We start from the raw sequence: 13,905 nt of genomic DNA, 5'->3' as shown, positions 1-13,905 counted from the left end.
TCTGCGACGCGCGCCGCTTGCCCGAGCCACCCGCCGCCGCGCCCGCTCCCCGCGCCGCCGCGCTCCTCGCCCCGCGCCTGCCCCCAGGATGGTCCGCGCCAGGCACCAGCCCGGCGGGCTTTGCCTCCTGCTGCTGCTGCTCTGCCAGTTCATGGAGGACCGCAGCGCCCAGGGTGAGTGAGGGGGGGATGCGCCGGCTAGGCTGGGCAAAGGGCAGGGGATTCTACTTTTCTGTCGTCTCCACTTGGTCTGTTCAGAACAACGCTGCTCTTGGAAGATGTTGGACCAACTTAAGAGACTCCGGGATGGAGAGAAGTGAAAAAATTGAAGGAAATGACACTTTAGAGCTAGGAAAGGAGTTTGCATCTCGATTATCCTTAAAAAGGGAAAGGGAATGAGCTAGAGTCTCTCAGTAGTTAAGTGTTAGATGCTCCAAGTTCTGGCCACGGTGATTTTAGATGTTATCTCTGGTGGTTGGCTCTGAAGAGAGGAATAAGCAAGCACCAGTAGCCTGGAGATTTCAATAGACCCATTTGCAATCTGACCTATCTTCCTCTCACATCTTTTGGTGACTTTTAAAAAATGACCTGGGGTGGCGAATAAGGAAGAAATACCAAATTTTCTTGCGTGGCTGGAGGACATGGTTTCAGAAACTTTGCCCAAACTTGGAAATGTGGGTGCTGAAAATTTTAGAGGGAAGTAGTTTTCTGCTTAGTGGATGCTCCTTCCTACCCCCTCCCCCAACCCCGAAAAAAAGGGCCAAATTATTACCCCGAAGTATTTTGAGTACTTTACAGTTTTTTTTCCCTTTTGCCTCATTGCTCTGTTAACTTTCTGTTCAGTAGTGACCCCCTAACAACTGACTTAGATTTTGACATAAATTAAGAGGAAATTTCTGAAGTTTATCTTTTAAAACTTGACTTGTTTTATCTCAATTAGTCTTTGGAGAGAATTTTTAAAATAATGATAGTAGCAGCTTGCGGTCCAATTATTGTTAAAGTTGCATTGGTGATTCATGAAAAGTCATCCTGCCCAAATTATGAACATTGAAAAGAGGGAAGAGGGGAGAAACTATTTGCAAATATTTCTTGGTAGGTATGAGGTAGGTATATATAACCATGAAATGGTTTAGAAGCACCCACCCTTTAACAAGTTACTTTCCCAGCTTTAGAGTTCACATTTTGTGCGTTGTAAACTGCCATTCTGGGCACTGCCCCTCACCGACTGTCCCGCACCGCTGTGGTCTGCCCGCCTTTCGGGTAGAGGTGCTGCCTTGGGTGCTGGGAAGGTGGGCGCCAGGGAAAGCAGCCCTTGGAGATTTCGAAAGATCGAAGCGGCTGCGGTATGCTACGGGTCTGACGGATTGCAAAACGGCCCGTCGGGCGGGCTGCGCCTCGCCTCGAGGCCGCTCAGGGCAGCTCCAGGCTGGGCCGGGTTGCTTTTTGCTTTCATTTTTCACAAATGCCTTTTCTTGATCTGTCCCTGCATGTCTCTGTCTCTGTTTCTTTCTTTCTCTTCTCTCTCTCTCCTCTCGTTCTCCTACTTTCTTAACCCCTGTCACAAATAATTCCCTTACCGCCTACATGAAACCAACATGTAAAAACATCCGTCGCATCCTGTTTTTGTCAGGTTCTTTTAATCTGCTCTTCCAGTCGCTGCAGGTTATGAAATGGGACGAATAAAAGTAAACAGTCTAGTAAAAGTCAATGCAAGCTGCACGTGTTGTGTCTGGGTCACTGGTAACTGACATTGATATGGCTAGGGCGCTCTGGCTTCTCCCTCTCGCCCTCCCTCCCCCTCGCCCACCTCCCACCTTGGTGAGCAGGGCTTCCTTTCACCCGGTTTCTCACCTCTCCACCCTCTTCAATTTATTTTCTGCTTTTCTCCCCCGTCTGTCTGTCTCTCTCTCTCCTCCACCCCCACCACACCCCCTCTCTCCACGCTTGCCCCCTCCCCATCTGCCTGGGGTCTTCTTTGCTCCCGTGATGGCAGACTCCCTCCCCTTATCCCATGGCTCACTCATTCACCTCCCCACCCCTGTCTCTTCACAGCTGGGAATTGCTGGCTTCGCCAAGCCAAGAATGGCCGTTGCCAGGTCCTGTACAAGACAGAACTGAGCAAGGAGGAGTGCTGCAGTACTGGTCGTCTTAGCACCTCATGGACAGAGGAGGATGTGAATGACAACACGCTCTTCAAGTGGATGATTTTCAATGGGGGTGCTCCTAACTGCATACCCTGTAAAGGTAGGGCTCTTCCTCCCCAACTTTCAAGCCCTCAGTAGGGGGCGTCTAACCCTCAGCTTCAGCACTAACTAGCTAGGGCTTGGGACTAGGAGAGCTTTGTTGGTGGACTCTCCCATTTTTCCCCCAGCTCTCATTAGCTGGGTCAAATCCAGCCTGTTACATGCTGTAGGCAAAACAAGGTCTGCAGAGGTCCCATGTGGTGGTAAAACCAGCCAACATGTGCTTTTTGAGATACAGGCTGGTCCAGATCCACAGTCCTCACCCCTTAACCCCCCTCTGAGTCTTCTAGGAAAGGGCTTGATGGGCCCCTCCAGCACAACCAGGGTTGCAAGATTTCGCAAGGCTTGTGCAGCCCTCCTGGCTGACCTGGCCACTGCCTGACCCTGATTTCTAACTGTGCTTCTCTCCAACTCCTAGAAACATGTGAGAATGTGGACTGTGGACCCGGGAAAAAATGCCGAATGAACAAGAAGAACAAACCACGCTGCGTCTGCGCCCCAGATTGTTCCAATATCACCTGGAAGGGTCCAGTCTGTGGGCTGGATGGCAAAACCTACCGCAATGAATGTGCACTCCTCAAGGCCAGATGTAAAGAGCAGCCAGAACTGGAAGTTCAGTACCAGGGCAAATGTAAAAGTAGGTCCCACCCTTAAACAAGACCCCTACTCCCTTCAGTGTTCTACCTTAAGTTGACACTCTGGAAGACCCCTGTGGAATAGGATAACCATAGTGAGATCCTAATAATAGCAATAATGATAATAGTGATACCAAATAAAGGAGTCCTTTTCTTACTTCTAAAGGGTCATTAAGTTTGCTGAGGGAACCAACTGAGAGTCATATATGTCCTTTTGAAAACTACCAGGCTCCCAAAGTACCTTTTTGTATGTGAGGGGTGGGGTACTAGAGATTGAACTCAGGGGCATTCGACCACTGAGCCACATCCCTACCCCTGTTTTTGTATTTTATTAGAGACAGGGTCTCACTGAGTTGCTTAGCACCTCGATAAATTGCTGAGGCTGGCTTTGAACTTGTGATCCTCCTGCTTCAGCCTCCTCAGCCCCCCAAAGTACCTTTTGTGAAAGCTGAGGCTTCTCTCTCATGATTTCCTTGATATTGCCAAATGCTTACTCCCTAAGGACTAGAAAGTGCCTATTGAAATGTTTCCTTTTTTTTTTTTTTTTCCAGAGACCTGCCGGGATGTTTTCTGCCCAGGCAGCTCCACGTGTGTGGTGGACCAGACCAATAATGCCTACTGTGTGACATGTAACCGGATTTGCCCGGAGCCCACCTCCTCTGAGCAGTATCTCTGTGGGAATGATGGAGTAACCTACTCCAGTGCCTGCCACCTGAGAAAGGCCACCTGCCTCCTGGGCAGATCCATTGGATTAGCCTATGAGGGAAAGTGTATCAGTAGGTATTAAGGAAAGAAAAGAGATAATAGAGGATTGAAAAAGCTAGTTCTGTTATTAAAAATGTGGATTTAACCATTGAGTAGTCCATGACTTCCCCAAATGCATAGCTTCAGCAGAGCAAGCAACACTTCCCAGTTTGGGTAAACTGTTTTGACCACAGCATTCCTTGTGGAAACCATTGTCTTCTGGAAGCAATGACATATATATTCAAATGCCAGCAGGAAGCAGAAAACAATATTCCATCTTAGAAAACTTAGAACTACACAATCTTGCACATTTTTTGAAGTGCTAGACTTGCTAGAAGCAAAAAGTAATTATTTAACAGTTCCTAAAATCTGTTATCAGATTCCAGTAGTTGATGGAATTCTTGCTTTTCTAAAAGATCCCACTTGTAGGAAATAATCAGATGCATATTTAACTGTGAAATCCTGTTCCGAAAAATATTGTTTTCATGAACTTCGGTAGTAGTTCATGTGGGTGTAGTAGTTCATGGTGTGTGTGTCTTTGTGTGTATTTAATTATCAATCATTTTTGCATTACATATTCATTATTCCCATGAGTAAGTAATAAAATATAAATTATATGTTTATATTTATTAATAGGGAACTAGAAAAATAAAAGGGAAATGGGACAATCAGTTTACTCATCACAGATGTATTATATCCTAGAAGCAAAGTCCTGTGAAGATATCCAATGCAGTGGTGGAAAAAAATGTTTATGGGACTTCAAGGTTGGCAGAGGCCGGTGTTCCCTCTGTGATGAGCTGTGCCCTGACAGTAAGTCGGATGAGCCTGTCTGTGCCAGTGACAATGCCACCTATGCCAATGAATGTGCCATGAAGGAGGCTGCCTGCTCCTCAGGTGTGCTGCTAGAAGTTAAACACTCTGGATCTTGCAACTGTAAGTGCGATTTGTAACCTTGGTGCAATTTAAGGCATTCCCAGGCAAGCTCTAGGGAATGGACACTTGAAAAGCACGCAAACCTCCCCACATAAACCCATTTCTATGTAAGTTAGGTAGCTGCTAAATTTCACCAACAATTCAATGATCCATAGAAAAAAATTCTCCGCAATGTTTCCTGGCTTTTAGGACTTACCTGATGATCATCAATTGCGTTGCTCTAAAAACTTGTTTCCAGTTGTTTGCCCCTAATTCTTTTGCTGTAGTAGTATGCTTTGCTGTTTGCTTCATTAACACTTGAATCTAAACTAACTGCTTCAAAAGTTATGTTTTTCCCCCCCAACGACAGTTTTATATTATCACACAGGGGCCACTGCCTCTACTAACTCTGAATTAAGGACCCAAAGCAGTTATACATAGAACACGAGCGCTTTTTATCTAATTTCAGGAATCTGCCCGTAAAACCTGAGCCATTGATTCTTCAGAACTTTCTGCAGTTTTTGACTTCATAGATTTATGGTTTTTTTTAATTAAAGTTATTGCATAAAAGCAGATGCCAAAAAAAAAAAATCTCACTACAAGTCACATAAAAATGCAGCGTTGTAATATGGCTGTATCAGAGGGCTTTGAAAACATACACTGAGCTGCTTCTGCGCTGTTGTTGTCCATATTTAAACAACAGCTCCCCTGTATTCCCCCATCTAGCCATTTCGGAAGACACCGAGGAAGAGGAGGAAGATGAAGACCAGGACTACAGCTTTCCTATATCTTCCATTCTAGAGTGGTAAACCCTCCACCAGTGTTCAGTGTTGACATGCCTTTGGGCAAAAAACAAACAAAAACAAAAAAACAAAAAAAAAAAAGAAAAAAGAAAATATATTGTCCATACTGTAAATAAGTGTATGCTTATTTATTTGGGGGGAAAAGTATACATTAAAGGACATTTGTCCTAAACTCTCTCCCAGGCCACCTTGTTACTCATTGGGCACGGAGAGGCGGTCATTGTGAGGTCTACTGGATGAGGCCCATAGTTGAGACTTGTAGACATTTATTTATACTGTGTCATGTTTTATAATTTATACATAAAATGTCTGGTTGACTGTACACCTTGTTTTTGAAGAAGTTTATCAATGAAAGGAAGAGCAGTTGTTATTTATTGTGAGGTCTCTTGCCTGTAAAGTAAAAGCTTTTTTTTTTCCCCCTTGTAAACCATTTGAGTCCATTCCTTACTATCCATTCACTCATCTGTCTCCCTTCATTTCACTGTTGTTAGATTCTTTTCCACTTTTAACAAACTTGCATGTCAGTTTCTGTCATGTTTATTTATTGGATTCTCTGCTGCCTGATCTGTACATACATGATCCCTCGGGTTTTGTTTACAAGGAATCTTGACTGACCAAAAGGCATTATAACTCTGACTCAAATACAGGTACAGAGGAAAGGCACCTTTAAGGAAATTCCTTCATTCAGTTCTCTTGTTCCTATGAAGACTTTTATAAGTTGGTGAGAGCAATGTTAGACTTCTAACATCCTTTTAAGATGTTACAGATCCAAAGAAATGGAGTGATATGGGTGTCTAAAGGAAGGTGAAGGCTACACATTCAACCTTTTAGGTGTTTCCTTTACGCTAGTCGACTGTACCTTTTAAATTAGTTTTTTCAGCCAATGTGTCCCTGAAAGTCCTATCAAAGCTTTATCAGTTCAAGTTTCTTGCTTTTCATAATACTTTTTTCTGATGCAATTTTATATTTTCAAACATGGCAAGTTAAATATAAATTCATTTAAATATATAGTTTTGTACTTTTCTACCATGTAAATGTGCAATGTATATAAAAGTTATAATGTGTATTTGTAAATAAATGATGAGTGAAAAAATAAAAAAATTTTAAAAACCCAATGGTCTCAATTCCTGTTGATTCAAAAGAAGATATTTGGGCTTCTAAGTAAAAATGTATGTGAAGCATTTGCTATGGGATATGGTTATCATTGGAATTAAGTGGCCAAGGCAGTTGAGTCTCCAAAATGAGGTAGTTACAAATCACTTAAGTGGACCTAGAAAGATAAAGGGATCTAAGGTCCCACAACCCTTTTGCAAGAGTAACATATATGTGGGGCTGGGCTTATGGCTCAGCGGTAGAGTGCTCACCTCACATGTGCGAGACCCTGGGTTCGATCCTCAGCACCACATAAAAATAAATAGATAAACAAGTGAAATAAAGGTGTTATGCCCAAGTATAAAAAAAATATGTATATATATATAAAGAGTAACATATATGTGTCCCCAGCCACAGAAGAAAGACACTATCAATGTGGGTCCTCCCTATACCATACCTAACGTTTCCATTTGAAAATACCATCTTAACTGCTTGGTGCCACAGCCAGGAGTCCCCAATATATACCATGGTCCTTAACTAAATAAAATAGCCCACGGATCTTTACAAAGCAACATCACAAGGAAAAGTAAAAACAGGTCAACAATATTTAACAAGCACCTTCTTGAAATCAATTGCAGAAATGGGTGTTATAGTATTGGAATTCTAGAGACTGGGTGAGATGAGGATGAGTGAAGGTGGATTTCTACAAACTAGTTAATCTTCATGAAGATTAAATAATGACATGCAAAGTAGAGGAAAGGCTGTCAATATTTTGCAGTTTATGTTATACATTACTAAAGCCTTGGAATGGCATTTAGGGCATTAATCAGGGGTCCTTTAATACATGGCAATATATAGGAATACATAAGTAGATAATCAACACAAGTTTCCAAGTTGTTGTGTGCTACTTACTCAAAGCCTAAATATATTAAAACAGCAAAGTGCAAGATGAAAAGAAGCGAGGAATAGAATTGGGAAGGAAAAAGCAAAGAGTCAATGTTACCAACACTGCTAAACAAATATTCTTACTTGAGTAATGCTAAAAATTATTACCAAAGTTCAATAGCTCTCAACTATAGCCACCAAATGAGAGATTTAGTGGAGGAGGAGGAAGCTCTTTGGTAGCCAGAGTTTATTTAAATGATTAGGAGCCTGTAGGGTTTTGTTGTGTTTTAGCCCTGAGTTCCAAGAAAAAAGAGGAAGGAAGTGCAGAGAACAAACAGGTTGCATTAACCACAAGAAGAGTTGTATCTTCTCCAGCATGAAGGAGCTACCTGTTTGCCATTGAGGCTCTCAGGAAAAAAAGCAGGGCAGGCAGATGTGCTTCACAACCCTTCCTGGAATTGATTTGTTGCTTGATCTTGAGATGCTACACATGCTTTGAAATTGCCATCATTGATCAGAGTAAAAACATCAAATTTAATAGGCATAGATATGTGTCTTGGCAAGCAGGAGTGAAAAAAATCAACAGCTTGCCTTTTAAACAACACCCAGATTATTTCTTTAAAATTTTATTCTGTATTTGTCAGCATCAATCATTCCTCCTAAACACTAATATCTCATTTTCCTTCTTGGAGTTTCATACTTGTGTAGTAATCTTATTAGTAGTACCAAAATGTGTGTGTATGTGTGTCTATATGGTAAGTCTTTCCATATGCTAGACAAATGGCATATCATTGAGGTATCTTCTCAACCCTTTAAGACATTTCAAATTAAAATTAATATCATTAGGTGATTTGATTGCTAGAACCTAAACTATGTTTCAAAAGGTCAAATTCACTTAGTATATAATGTACTTAACATAAGTAGTTATTACTAGTTTTTAGTCACTAGTTTTTATTAATATGACTCATTAATCGTTATTGGAAACTGTAAAATATAAAATGATAATGAAAAATCAATCAGAAGTCTAATTTTCATCAGATGTGACCTATATTAAGATGTATACTATATCAGACATGGTTCCTCAAGTATGGCAAAAATATAACTTGGCAAAATTAAAGGCACCCTCATATGGGACACCAAAATGACTCTAGACTAAATTATTTTACCTATGCTATGAATAAAAATATCGGGCCAATTAGCAAAACCAGGATACCATCCAAAGATTAAAGTATTGCATCAATGTAAAATTTGCTGAAATTGATTACTGTAGTATAGCTAGATAAAAGAATATACCTAAGCCTGCTACTATGGTACATGCCTGTAATCCCAGCTATTTAAGAGGCTGAGGCAGAAGGATCACATGCTCAAGGCCAAGTTGGGCAATTTAGCAAGACCCTGTCTCAAAATAAAAAAAATTAAAAATACTGGAAATATAGCTCAGTGAGAGCCCCTCTGGGTACCAAAAAACAAAAACAAAAAAAGAATAGTCTTAGAGTCAGGAAATACCCACTGAAGTGTTTAGGAAAAAAGGTCAAAATGTTTATAATTTATTTTTTAATGATTTTTTAAAATCACATTATCACATTTGCGAGTGTAATATATTCGAAGAGTAAAAAATGACACATGTTAACAATAAGGGTATCAGAGTAAAAGATCTATGGGGTTTTTTTAATACTTTTTTTTTTTTGCAACTTTACTGTAAGCTTGAAAACATGTACAAAATAAAAAGTTAAAATTTTTAAAAGTTGACTTCAAGAAGAGGTACACAGCACACTGAGTGCTCCTCTTCATTTTCTAGGGGAGTGAAAAACCATGTCACACGACCAAAAGACTGGGAAATAATTCCAATTATTCCAATAATTCAGCAAATCTACTCAATGAATCAAAATTGGAGTTGAGAGAATTCCTGACAACTAAACCATACCCAAACTGAGAAACAGTCTTTTCCTTTCTGTAACCATCATAAAATTAAGAGTGATTAAGACCCTCCAAATACTCAACACCCCTATTCTCCCTACAACTTGCCATATATTTTTTTGACAAGTCATTTAATATCTCTGTGCCTCAGTTCCTCTTCGGTGTAATCAGACTAATGGAAGTGCCTCCCTCATAAAGATGTCTTGAGAATTAAGAGATAAGGCATGTAACGTGTTTATTTAAAAGCCTGGCACATAGAAAAGTCATTATTGTAATAATTGTTATTAAAGAAAAAAAAAAGTGGTATTGTCACCAGACAAGAGATGATATTGGAAAATGGTTCGAGGAGTTGCTGGAGTGGGGAGACTCAACTCAGGACAAGTGGGGTGCTTGGTGTGAAATAGAAAAGAATTTCAGTTTGCTCCAGTCAGAAACAAATAGAGATTTATTTAGGAAAGCAGATATTCATTCTTCTTCCAAAACAAACTTGGTGAGGGTTGAGGATGGGATGGTATATAGGGATGACATCAATCTGATGGTCATAGGATGGTTTATGATGGTCTAGTCATTCTCAGTATTCTTAGGGTTATGTGTTTAATTTTCATTATCTGATCAGTTGATAATACTAGAAAGGCCCCTCAATTATAATTTTCTTAAAATATCATACCTCTTTTTGTTTATTCTGCTTATTGGTAGGCAATTAACACTACACAAATTTTCACAAGTATATGAACTTACAGTAAATCTAAGAATTATAGATTTCCCAGAAATTTGGGAGTGATGAGCCGGGGAGAAGAACTAATCTGGAGAATGACATGACTGGAAAAGTATGAGGGACTTTAAATTAAAATTATATTTCCTCATCCTTCCTTTATGTCTCCTTTCTACCTACCTATTCCTTTTATTTCTTCTATTCTATCTTAATTGCCCTTAGGAACTGTAAAATATAAAATGATAATGAAAAATCAATCAGAAGTCTAATTTTCATCAGATGTGACCTATATTAGGATTTTTGCACACTATATCAGACATGGTTGAGAGAATTCATCAACCAAATTCTACCTTGAAAGTGCAATTAATGGGCAATTATACCAACTGAAACCAGAAATAGGAGTGTAAACCATTTTTAAGTGGAAGATAAATATAATTTTAAGGTATTTTGATCATATTAATATTTAACAAAACTTCACAAAGTTCTAGGCATTACAAGAAATGAGTATAATTCAAAGAAACAGGTTTGGACATATTATTTCTCTTGGAAATTTTTTAAAAATTCACTCAGCCATCAACATATCCAAAGCTACAAACCCAGAGGCACTTAACCACTGAGCCCACATCCCCAGTCCTTTTTATTTTTTTGTTTTGAGAGAGGGTCTCACTAAGTTGCTTAGGCCCTTGCTAAATTGCTGAGGCTGACTTTGAACTGCCTCAGCCTCCTGAGCCATTGGGATTACAGGCATCTGCCACCACACTGGGCCAAAATGTGCCTTTGTTCTTTCATTCATATAGCCAACAAAATTCCTGGTAGTAAGATAAATTACATCATTCTTCTTTAATTTTTATACAATTTCCTACATGAGGACTATAGATCCCTAAAGATAGCAAGAGAATAAATTATTTGCAAATATCAAAAATCTTAATATAAATTGTATAATTATCAGATATTAAAAGATTAACATGTTATTTAATTAATACACTCTTTTTTTTTTTTTTTTTTTTTGCAGGGCTAGTGGCACACACCTTTAGTACCACAGAAAAATCTTATATGGTGAAATTGACAGGAAAAAAATTCTTTCATTGAAAAGAAAATCACAATCTCCCCTGAAATGCTCAATAACAAACCCTATTTTAAAACATTCTTGCCAGGCATGGTGGCAAACTCCTGAAATTCCAGCTACTCAAGAAGCTGAGGCAGGAGTTCAAGTTCAAGACCAGTCTCGGCAACTTAGTGAGATCCTATCCCAAAATAAAAAATAAAACAGCGAGGGAGGTAACTCAGTAGTAGAATACCTCTGGATTCAATCCCCAGAACTGAAAAAACAAACAAACAAAACAAGTTTCATTTATCAAAGAAGATTTTTCGAAACCTGGTCCTAAGATTGACACATTTCTGTTCTTCCCATTCCATTTTCCATTCAGAGCACCACACAATCCTTCTTCAGCCAAAAGTTGTCATGTAAATAGACTCCAGGCATGCTTGACCCATGTAGTCAGCAGACCTGCCCAGACATGTCCAAATCCCAGCTTCTGTTTTGCTGGAATCCCCCCATGAGTACTGGATGGTCCCTGGGGTTTGCCGTCCTTGGACCTCAGATATCTTGGCTGGTGCCATCAAGATTCCTGTGGCAGAGTCCTTCAGACACTTAAAAACATATTCTCTGGATTAGACCAAATGTAGTCCTGGCAGAGCTATAATTTGTCATTTTTCTATTTTAAGAATATGGCCAAGGAACCAATTGGCAGTGCTGGGAGCCAGATATACTCCCACCAAACATCTCTTGTATTCTTTCCCTGAGGACTCAGGACTCTGGCTGCAGAGTGAATATGAGTCTTTCTCAAGAATATTGGCCCTAGCAAGAAGTTAGAGGCAAAGGTCACAATCCCAGTGAGGAAGAGGGGGCTCTACATTGATTACAGTTTAAACATTTTTTTTTTATAGATTTCTATCTTTTGCAGCACCAAAAAAGAAAGTCAATGGGATGATTTCATGGTCATGGTATACAGCCCATAAGTAGTTAGTAACAGCAGCAAAAGACCAAGATAAAGACAAATCTCTAGTTTCTCGAGATTGCTGTGGATTTAAGGCTCAACTACAGCAGGTAACAGAAGAATTGGATTTCTCAAAAGGCAGTGTACCCGGAATTCCTAAGGTAAATTCTTCCACAGGATCAGTGCCCCCAGAGAAGTCATCAAAATGGGCCTAAAACAATTTATTCATTGGGCATGTAGTTTTTTAAATTCCCAAGTATAAACAATGCTGCCCAGGTATAGTGTCTAGACCAGCAGCACAAGTATGGCCTGGGAACATGGTAGAAATTTATGTTCTTGAGCATTACCTCCAAACCCCTAGAACAAATTCACTGAAGGCAGGGTCCAAGTACCTGTGTTAAAACTCCTCTCAAGGCAAAATTTGAGAACTACTTCTCTAGAAGTAGTTTCAAAGCCTGATGTTCCAATTGTAGCCATGGATTCATTCCCCTGGAGAATTCCTGGTAGAGCTCCAGAGGAGACTAATCTCAAGAGATGCATTTCATGTACATCTCTATTCCATTCCCCCTCTGGTATTTCCAAACCCCTTCTATTCTCCTCAAGCTATATATCTACTCCCACTTCCCTCTATCTCAGGGAACCTCAGATCATCTACCAAACTAGAAATGAAATAACTTGTCTTCCTCCACCACCATCATTAACCATAGTTTGCCCACTATTTCTCATTTCCTTCCATCCAGTCACAGAGAATCTTATTTCCATATCTGTGTTCAACCACATCCCTCCTTCTCCAGAAGTTCTCTTCATTAGCAGCTTTTCCTCTATTGATTTTAACTTCATTCTCCATAGAGGTTTTATTCATTGAGTGTGTGTGTGTGTGTGTGTGTGTATTTTAAATAACATCATAGAAAAATAATATAATCAGTAAAGTTTACCTAATTCAATCCAAAGCATATATGTATATGCACTTCAGTCTTGGCTAGACCTTTTAAAAAAAAAAATCCTCTTATATCTCACTGCGGATGAAACCTTTGAAATAGTCTCCACTCTCCATCTCCGCCATCTCACCTCTCTCTCATTCTTCAGTCCATGGCAATTTGATCTTTTTTCCTACTGCTGTTCTGAAGAAGTTTGACAAAGGTCACCAATGATTCCCAAGACACCCAGTACCTGACTTGAATTTTATCTGATTGCACAAACCTGAAAATATTTGAATTGATTTATAACATTTAAAAATTAGAAAAATTTCAGCCAACAAGTCTAGATTCTACTTTCTCTTGAAAAAAAAAATCTGAAAACAAGACATCACTGAGCCTATGATGCCACACAGGCACAATTGCCAGAAGCTAAGCAGATAGCAGCTCTCCTTCAGATGGAATAAACTCTCCCTAGTTCACTGTACTTGTCGTTCTCCCCTTGTTCTTCAGCTGATTTGCTTCATTCATCCACATTACCTGACTGCCCTGTGTAGGATAAGAGTTCCACTCTTCACTCTCTTGCTTTTCAATCTGCACAGTCTCCTGTATATTTCTCAATATTCCAATCTCTTCAAGGTTTTAACTACAATCCATATGCTCATGAATGTAGATCTCTGTGACCAACTCTAATATTTGATTGAATGTCACATCACACCTCCTCTTCTATAACCAGGAAACTGCATCTTACAACAGATCCACAGAACCTACTGCCCCTGCTGAAAGGAAGGATGCCCCTTACCTTCTTGTTTTCTCACATAGATTTCTTCCAAATCAAAATTATAGAAGTACATCTGATTGGTGAAAAGCTGGGAAATGCTGAGTTCTAAGTTGGGAAGATAGAATTCAGCAGAGAGAATATAGGATTGTAGAGAGTATGTCCCAAAGATCTTAGCAACCACATGACAGGTCCACACAACTAGATAATCCAAATAAAAGATAGGTATAAAGTGGTTATAAGTAGAACTGAAAATGGCTGCAGCCAAAGGAAG

At 39.8% G+C, this 13,905-nt stretch overlaps 1 protein-coding gene across 3 annotated transcripts; it reads left to right on the top strand.

Moving 5' to 3' along the window:
• On the top strand, positions 1-6,451 carry Fst (follistatin). Of its 3 annotated transcripts, none has more exons than XM_015497313.2 (6): positions 1-173; positions 2,052-2,243; positions 2,661-2,879; positions 3,429-3,653; positions 4,327-4,554; positions 5,260-6,451. In XM_015497313.2, the coding sequence occupies exons 1-6, from the start codon at positions 89-91 to the stop codon at positions 5,340-5,342; spliced, it is 1,032 nt and encodes a 343-aa protein (XP_015352799.1). In that variant the 5' UTR covers positions 1-88; the 3' UTR covers positions 5,343-6,451. The 3 variants fall into 3 exon arrangements, with proteins under 3 accessions (XP_015352799.1, XP_015352798.1, XP_015352800.1); XM_015497312.2 differs by having other exon boundaries at positions 4,324-4,554; XM_015497314.2 differs by having other exon boundaries at positions 4,324-4,554; positions 5,003-6,451.
• Positions 6,452-13,905: the final 7,454 nt, after the last annotated feature.

This window comes from Marmota marmota, unplaced genomic scaffold (genome assembly GCF_001458135.2).
Source record: "Marmota marmota marmota unplaced genomic scaffold, marMar, whole genome shotgun sequence".
Lineage (NCBI taxonomy): Eukaryota > Metazoa > Chordata > Mammalia > Rodentia > Sciuridae > Marmota > Marmota marmota.
This window is presented reverse-complemented; position numbering and strand designations above follow the sequence as displayed.